General features: G+C 37.0%; 1 protein-coding gene across 1 annotated transcript; it reads left to right on the plus strand.

Moving 5' to 3' along the window:
- The first annotated feature begins 7,265 nt into the window (after window positions 1-7,265).
- LOC122039601 (endonuclease 2-like) lies at window positions 7,266-9,415 on the plus strand. Its single transcript, XM_042599144.1, has 9 exons — window positions 7,266-7,305; window positions 7,470-7,849; window positions 7,941-8,048; window positions 8,146-8,201; window positions 8,274-8,357; window positions 8,442-8,534; window positions 8,611-8,678; window positions 9,017-9,104; window positions 9,188-9,415. The coding sequence occupies exons 2-9, from the start codon at window positions 7,558-7,560 to the stop codon at window positions 9,269-9,271; spliced, it is 873 nt and encodes a 290-aa protein (XP_042455078.1). The 5' UTR covers window positions 7,266-7,305; window positions 7,470-7,557; the 3' UTR covers window positions 9,272-9,415.
- The last annotated feature ends 327 nt before the right edge of the window (window positions 9,416-9,742 follow it).

Below are 9,742 nucleotides of genomic sequence, written 5' to 3' on the forward strand. Positions count from 1 at the left end.
CAATTCATTATAAATAATAAACAGTAGCTCACGACTAAGATGGATAGTAACAAACCATTGGAATAGTCGTAGTATAATTTGGTATTAATTTATCTTGACTATAGAATTACAATAGTACACTTTGAGTGTATTGAGTAGGACCATTTAAGGTAAGTTTTTTTTTACACTGGCTGCATAAAAGAATAACACCTTTGTTATTATGAAAGTGTGTGCTCTTAATCATGATATAATAACAAGCACATATACTCAATATTCATTTCTTTAATTTATCAAAGGGTGTGATTTAGTTCGACAAATTAATAGGCCCGAAAAGTTGGAAAATGGTATTATTTATATGGTGTGTTGTTGATTATAGAATGAAATTGTAACGCCCCTAATTTTATACATATTATTATGTTATATATCTAATACATAACCTACGAACATCACTTACTCATACTCCCATACTGGTTCCTTAAAAATTTAGATAGACGATTTAAAAGAAAACATAGCTAAATGCGGAATTTAAAAGGTATGGTCTTCGGGTTGTACTGCCCTTGTTCCGAACTGGCTCACTGATCAATGCCTCCTGTCTTGGTGACTCATTGCCTGAAAAATTATAAACTGTGAGTCGGGAGACTCAGTATACTCAAAACAGTATTATGCATTAGTAAGCGTCTATGATATAGTGTACTAAGGAAACCACATCTATGGTAACTTAAGACCTCCTTACATACATACTATGAACATAAGCATAGAAAATATCATAAGCGTGACAACAACAAAGTAAGCATGATAGATGGACTAAGCATAATGATTGACTTGATCTATAGGCATAGGCATAAGCATAACATGAACATGAACATGATCATAAACATTTTCATAAACATTAATGTAAATATAAACATAAACATGAAGATAACATAATCATAACACAATCATAACCATAAATACAACATAACATAATCTAATCATATTCCTAGCATAAACATAAATAAAAATGTAACATAAACATGAACATAAGCATAAGCATGAACAGGAACATGACATGAACATACTTGCATGTGTGCTTATAAACATATCATGGTGGTGGCTTGGTTGCACATAGCAGTACCATTACATAAGTTGTTGATCAGACAACTATCCTAGCACTAGGTTGATAGGAATCCGAACATTGGAACGAATCCACTATCCATACATAATTTGGCAAGCTCCCCGGGCGTGGGTCCCCGGTTCATAACTCAACCCATACATAATTAGGCAAGCTTCCCGGGCGTAGGTCCCCGGTTCATAACTCAACACATACATAATTTGGCAAGCTCCCCGGGCGTAAGTCCCCGATTCATAACTCAACCCATACATAATTAGGCAAGCTCCCCGGGCGTAGGTCCCCGGTTCATAACTCAACCCATACATAATTAGGCAAGCTCCCTGGGCGTAGGTTCCCGGTTCATAACTCAACCCATACATAATTTGATACGCCTCCCGGGCTTAGGTCCCCGGTTACAACCAACCACCTCTTTCCATAAACATAAACATGAGAATAAGCACAACCATGATCACGATCACTACAATGACATGAATATAAACATGTACGGAAACCTAAACATAATCATTACATAGGCATGCGCTCAAACATACATATCTAAGCATGATTACTACATAAGCATGAAATACCATATTTAACAGGTGCATCACCATAAGTGGGTTCATTTCATGAGCATCCAAGGTTATCAAAATGAGAAGCAAAGAATAATAACATAAACTTACCTAACTTACGGATCCGAAATCTAAATGTAGCCATTAAAATCCACTAAATTGCCATGGTGGGAGGAGCATGAGTAACTCAAAACATTCATACTAAACTCTGAAGGTTACAAGTACTAGGAGCTAACATGGTATTGACTTCCAAATAACAAAAGAGCATAGGAATCTATAAAATCTGAACCTTACAAATCTAGAGAAGCTAGCATGGTATAATTTCCTCAACACATACATACAACGAAAACCAAAACTCATTTAGGGTACCTGATATACTAGAACATGGGGAGCTAAAATTAAACATAATTTGAGAAAGGCATGAAGGAATAGTAGAGCAACAATATGATGAATATGACCCCCAGAAAACTCCCCTTATTATGTTGGAAACTTGGAAGGCAAATAACATAATTTGAACATGCATAGTTGTCTAGTTTCTAATAGCAAAGCCATAGAAAAAAAACATGAAGCGACTCATAGTGCATCATCATGACAACTAAACCTCTATAACCGAATTTATACCAAGCCTTAAAGAATCTAAAACTTGGAAGTTCTACTCTATATATTGAGCATGCAAATTTCTCTAACATTTAAGGGTAAACACGAATCAACTTGTAGTGCAACATCGTGATAACTATATAACTTCTAAAATAGAATCTTAGGACTACCCTTATCGATCCGAAACCTACAAGTTCTAAATTTAATGGGAATATAAATAATTCTCTAGCTTCCATGTAGAGGTGAGGAAGGAACCTAAATCATGGTATCATCTTCTTAAAACACAAAAGGACATAGGGTTCCATAAACATCCAAAACTTACAAGTCCTAAAATCCATTGGAAGCATAAACAATTTTCTAATTTCCAAATAGAGATGAAGAAGGAACCTAAATCACAACTTCTTAAAATCAAAATGAACATAGAAATCTATAGAATTCGAAGTCCTACATTTATACAAACCTTTAAAAACTTAAGAAGAGAACTTAAACTAGAACATTTTACCTTAACCTATGGAACCCAAAGTCACAAACCATAAAAACTAACTAAAGCATTACAAGTTAGAGAGCATGTGTAATACCCCGGTTCTGAGATTCTGGTTAAGTATGACTTAAAAGGTTAGATGGTACTATCCATATCACCAAGGTGCACCTTCCTTTTCGGAAGCCCAAACTTAAGAACTCCAAAGTTAAGCGTGCTTGGCTTGGAGAAATCTGAGGATGGGTGACCTCCTGGGAAGTTTTCCAGGGTGCGTGCGAGTGAGGACAAAGCACGCTGAAAGGACCTCCGGTGGTCTGTGGAGCTAGTCATCAAACCGATAGGTAATTCTGGTGTCGCCCACCCCGGGCCGGGGCGTTACAGATGGTATCAGAGCGACCTTGCGACCGTGAGTGCGCCTGTGGTAGGAGCACCCAGGGCACCACCTAGCGAGGGAGATTCTGGGATTTGTTTGTGGTGTGATTTGTGGTTACACAACGAGGACGTTGTGTCTTTAAGTGGGGGTGATTGTAATACCCCGGTTCTGAGATTCTGGTTAAGTATGACTTAAAAGGTTAGATGGTACTATCCATATCACCAAGGTGCACCTTCCTTTTCGGAAGCCCAAACTTAAGAACTCCAAAGTTAAGCGTGCTTGGCTTGGAGAAATCTGAGGATGGGTGACCTCCTGGGAAGTTTTCCAGGGTGCGTGCGAGTGAGGACAAAGCACGCTGAAAGGACCTCCGGTGGTCTGTGGAGCTAGTCATCAAACCGATAGGTAATTCTGGTGTCGCCCACCCCGGGCCGGGGCGTTACAGCATGCCTTAAGTATTTAGCTCCTGATTAAATCCTTGTCTTCCGTTGAAGCTCTAGCACCGCTGGAGAAAACAAAAAGGGGCATGAAACCTTCCTAGGGCCGGTGGCAACATTCCCCCCGGTGAGGCTTTTGAGGATAGGGTTTAAATAGGCGTCCCCAGCTTAGGGCCTTGTCTTTCTTCTTATATATTAAGTCATTAATGTGATTTCCGAATCAAATTATATATTTTCATATACTAATTTCATATATATAAATATCCATGTATACATCACATATACATGGTAACATATTTAATTCATATTATAGTTTCTTAATACTAAGTCATTAATTTGATATTGAATCAAATTATATACTTCCATATATACATATATAGATATATTTATATAATGTATTCATAATAATTAACATATTATAGTTTTCTAAATGTACACGTTTCATTAAATTTATATTATATATACATATTTATATTAGTCATTAATTTGATATGGAATCAAATCTCCCATATGTATATATATGCACGTATATAATTTCACGTTGAAGATATATCCATATCTTCAATTAAAACCTTCCTATACATCACATATATAAGGTGATATATTTAATTTGTATTATAGTTCTTAATACTAAATCATTAATTTGATTTTTGAATCAAATTATATATTTTCATATACTAATTTCATATATATAAATATCCATGTATACATCACATATACATGGTAATATATTTAATTCATATTATAGTTTTTTAATACTAAGTCATTAATTTGATATTGAATCAAATTATATACTTCCATATATATATATATATATAATGTACTCATAATAATTAACATATTGTAGTTTTCTAAATGTCTACTTTTCATTAAATTTATATTTTATATATATATATATATATATATATATATATATATATATATATATATATACACGTATATAATTTCACGTTGAAGATATATCCATTAAAACTTCCTATATATATATATCTTATCATTTTCATTATTTATGCTAGATACCTTATATTTCCTATATTATTTATATGGATCAAATTTCCTATATATATCCATGGTTATATAAATTTTTATATGAAAACTGAGTCGTCAATATAATTTTATATGAATAACCATGTATTTAATATATAATTCATATATTATAGTATTAAAATTTGTTAATTTTATTTACACTATACACGTTACCTAAATTGATCTTATATATCTATACATTTTTATTTTATTATATATATTTTATATTATACTTAATATATCCTATTATTTTTCTTAATTTGATTAATCCAAATTCCATAATTAAAGGTTAACTTGATTAATACTATCTAACTCATCTATTTAAATTTATAAATTCTTAATTAAATAACTTCAAATTCTAATTAAATTATAACTTAATTCAATAAATCTCATTAATTAATTAAGTGGTTTCGGACACTACAATTCCTCCCCCCCTTAAATAAAATTTCGTCCTCGAAATTGCCACTTACTATGTCAATCTTGCATGTTAGCTTATCATCTCAAGTCTACTTTTCAATTAGAAGTATCAAATTTAGGGTTTACTAGTAGCAAAGGTAGGAGCCCTTTTCGTCTCTTTAGCTTGCATCGCGAATACACTTCCTTGTACAAACGGTCTAGTTTGGGGCAATCCTTCTTCATATGCCCCAGTGCCCCACATCCGTAACACTTGTCTGCTCTCTCAAGCAAGCCCTCGAGTGAAGGCATTGGCATGTCGGGCATACTGGAAGCCTACTAGACTTGGGGATCAACTTGCTTCTGTGGACTCTCCTCCTGACCCTTCCATGGCACAGTAGTTTCTCTCCTGTTCCGCTGTTGAGGCTACCGATAGGTTGTTGGGTATGATCGTCTATCTATCGGTCTATGTCTTTTTGGTCTTTCTCCACTCTTAAGGCCCAAGTCACAGCCTCGGCATAGCTTTTAGGGTCGACCACTCTCACATTATGGCGTTGGATAGACCGCAAACCATCGACGAAGTGTCTCAACTTTTCCTTAGAATTGTTAGCTATTAGGGGTACGAAGTGACACTCCAACTTGAATCTCCTAACAATCTCGGTAATGGTATGGCCACCTTGTCTCAATGTCATGAAGCTCTCGAGTCAGCCTTGATTACACATCCTCCGTGAAGTATTTAGTGTAGAACACCTCCATGAAGCCTTCCCACATAGCAGAGCACCATTCTTGAGGAGGTATGTCGCACACCGCATTCGATTTGCATCGTATAGAAAACTAAGTATGTATTACATGGACTTGATCTAGTCTTTCCTCCACCATTGGGTCTGTAATACTAGCGAAATTTGTGGCATTCATTTTGTGTTCGTAAACTACATCCAACCTCGTCCTCTAGCTTAACCCTATATTAGACTCGCTAAACTGTGTGAAGGATTGATTTATTCCTGCAAGTATTTTCTCCTGGCTTACTTGAGGTGGTGAGGGAACTTCCTCATACCTCCCTTCCAAGGTCCCACCATTGTGATGTCTTGGAGGCATACCTACACGCACTCCACCATAACTAACATGTGTTTAGATCTATCTCATTTATTTTTCTTTTAGACCATACAACTTTTATCATAAAACCAAGCAACGTTGTCCCTCAAGAAACATACATCTGTTTCCCCTACCTGCGCTACCCGTCAAAAGAGAATAACTAGTCCCCCTATCTAGAGGGACCAAAATAATCTAATTTCCCCTCTTTACACATGCGTGTTATCATATCACTACAAGAAAAACGTCATTCAACAACACTCAAACGACAACGGTTTTATACCAAACCATTGTCTTTTTGCCTTTTAACAACGATTTTAACCAAAACCGTTGTCTTTTAGCAATTTTTTTGGCCTACGACAACGGTTTTTAAAAACCGTTGTCTATTTATGTTTTTTTAAGACTACGACAACGGTTTTTAAATGCTACAACAACAGTTTTTGAAAACTGTTGTCTATGTGCGCTTTTTTTTGGGATTACGACAACAGTTTTTAAAAGCCGTTGTCTTAAGTGATGTTGAATACTGGTATTTTTTTTCCTTCGCCGTTTTTTCCCCTTCGCCAATTTTTGCCCCGCTTTTTTTCTTTCCCTCTCCCCGAAAGTTTTTTGCCGCCGCATTCCACCCTTTTATCTTCTCAATCCGTCCCTCTTTTCTCTTTTCTCACAATCTCTCGCTCACCGGAGCCGCGTAGGAGCAACAGCAGTCCACGAGTCCATTAAGGACGCCCTCACCGGCAAGACCTCCTACATGAAATCCACTAACAGTAAGTGTCCTCTACTTCTTCCTCCTGCATCTTCTCGTCGAAAACCCTAGATACTCCTGCATCTTCTCGCCGTCTGCGGTACTCTGGGCTCACCCTCTTCGCATTCCTCTGTATAAAGCCCCTTCTATCGTCTTCTTGCTCCACACTCTTCTTCTTCGCCTCCGCGAAGGCTCCCCGTGCCACAAATCCTGGTCGTCGAACCCTAATCCTCCTCTTATCCCGTTTCTTTCCTGATTCTGCCAGACTCTTGGAGGAACGAGATGTGATAATGGGAAAGAGAGCGGAGGAGCTCGATATCGATAATCTATTGGATGAGATTCCCCATCTTCGTCATCGTGGTGTCCTTGATAGACCCGACGGTGCCGGTTTCCGCATCGCCGATGAGTTGCCAACGTCGGTCCTCCATGGGGATGGCGGTGGGTGTATCTGGTCTGAGGGGGTTCCGAGCTCGTTAGCGGAGTGTTCGCTTCCGTTGGAGGAGACCCTCCTGCTCCAAAACCTGGGAGCAGCCTGGTATGCTTCTTTTTTTTTTGTGTTTTTTGTGTTTTTGTTTCCATTACATGCCAAAGCGTTTCTTGCCTCAAAATACAATTACAGCTTTGCATTAACTTTCCTCAAAATACAATTACAGCTTTGCATTAACTTTCTTGCTCGTCTACTTCCACCTTCCCTTTCAGTGTATATGACAAAGACTGAACTCAAAAGTGTTGCAATATAATCTCTCGGATTCATCTCATTTGAGGCCACAACCACCAGATCACAGAAATGGGCTTCTACTTCAATTCTCACACACTGGCCTCTTTCTTCCTGCTCTTAGCATTCCCAGCCTTCACTTATGGATGGGGAATTGTCGGCCACCAGATTATTTGCCAGATTACCCAGGATCGTTTAAGTGAGTCAGCAGCTGCAGCGGTTAAAGAACTACTCCCTGCCTACGCACAGAATGACCTAAGCACCCTTTGCTCTTGGGCAGATACAATCAAGTTTCGATACCATTGGTCGTCAGAACTTCACTACATCGATACCCCTAATGATCTTTGCACTTATAATTACAACAGTTAGTGTTCATGCATGCTTTGATTGTGTTTATTCTAGTCCATACAATATCGTTCTAGTATTAGCAATGATATGTTGTTGGTTATGATCAGGGGATTGCAAAGATGAAGATGGTGTGAAAGGGAGGTGTGTTTCAGGTGCCATCACTAATTATACTAATCAACTTCTCACCTATGGAAGCTCTGCCGATGAATCACAATGTAATTAATATATCAAAGATAGTTTCTATGTCCTATGTTATATTGATATCATTTCTACTTAATTCATTTCCTCTGTTTTTTTTTACCTGTAATCTAGATAATCTCACTGAAGCACTTCTATTCCTTTCTCACTTAATGGGTGACATCCATCAGGTAGAAGAGACTATTTCTTAATTGCTTTCTTCAGTTATTTGCACCAACTGATGTCGATTCGGAATTGTTTAGCCTCTTCATGTAGGATTTACTTCTGATAGAGGAGGAAATACGATCCCAGTGCGTTGGTTTAGAAGGAAATCAGAGCTCCATAAAGTAGGAATTTGGTTTATTTTTTTGAAAATCTCTTTCACCATTTTTCACACTAATTTTCATGTGCGGATATATGCTGCAATGCAGGTCTGGGATAAAGATATTATTGAGACAGCAGGAGATCGATTTTACGACAATGTTGTGGAGGAATTTCTCGACGCACTCAAACAAAACATCACTGTGAGATAATTTTCCGTGAGTTTTTTTTTTGATGTCTTTGTGTTAGTTTTGATTAAAGCTTTTAGTTGAACAACAGGGAGAGTGGTCTGATCAAGTTGTGAAATGGGAGAAATGCAGCAATAACAAGGTCGCTTGTCCTGATGTGTAAGTAGAATTTGCACTCTGTGTTCATTAGAGAAACAACCCAGTGCACAAAATTCCTCTTGTTTCCTTAAATTTGAACCAGTGATTACCAGGTCATGCGACAATAATTTTACCGTTGCACTTAAGCTATGAAATGAAAATGATAGGGGATTGCAATTCTAAGGAAGTAACTTCTTACACAGTTGGGATAGAAAACCTAACATCAATCTGACTTCTGGTGACAATTCTGTCTTGTATGATCATGACTTGCAGAGGTAATGGTTAACTGAATAACTAACAGATATCACTGATCATGGAGACTATAATCTTATGGAGACAAATTTACTTCTATTTTTCAGCTACGCACTCTTTGATGGTGATGGACATCAAGTGCCTCAAGATCTAGTGGAAAAAGTTGGTAAGGTGTTTGAAACCATTCTGGAAGAGGTAAGTTCTTTATTAACCTTATATCTGCAGTGCTGATAACTTGGAAATATTTCTCTTGTGAAATGACTGTTCAACGTTTACAGGCTAACAAACTCAGGTATGAAACAAATGAAGACATGTCTATAGCACAGGCTATTAAGCTAGTCATGGAGAGGCATTCAATATGATGCATTATTAATGAATTAAGTCTACTTTATGAGATTTCAGATTTTTTTATTATTCATAGGCATTTAGTTTAGATCAAGTGACATTTCTTTATCTTCTTCTTACAGGTGGAGTTTGAAGGATTAGGAGAATTAAGAAGCAAGGATGAAGAAGATGAAGGATTAGGAGAATTAAGAAGCAAGGATGAAGAAGATGAAGGCATCTAGTTTATCTTCTTTCTTTATCTATTTGGTCCACTTCGATCCAAGTACGATGCAAACATGGCAAGGATGAAGAAGATGAAGGATTAGGAGAATTAAGAAGCAGTGTTTTGTTACTCTTCTAGTGTTGTACATGGTAAAAGTAGTTCAAATGATCCAACTCTTCAAAACTGGATATCAAGATTAGGATGTTGTGTTACTCTTCTAGGATTAGGATGTTGTGTTGTTCTACCTTTGTTTTAATAGTGTCGTTGTCATTTTGTTGGCTGCTTT

This window comes from Zingiber officinale, chromosome 2A, assembly GCF_018446385.1.
Source record: "Zingiber officinale cultivar Zhangliang chromosome 2A, Zo_v1.1, whole genome shotgun sequence".
Taxonomy (NCBI): Eukaryota; Viridiplantae; Streptophyta; class Magnoliopsida; order Zingiberales; family Zingiberaceae; genus Zingiber; species Zingiber officinale.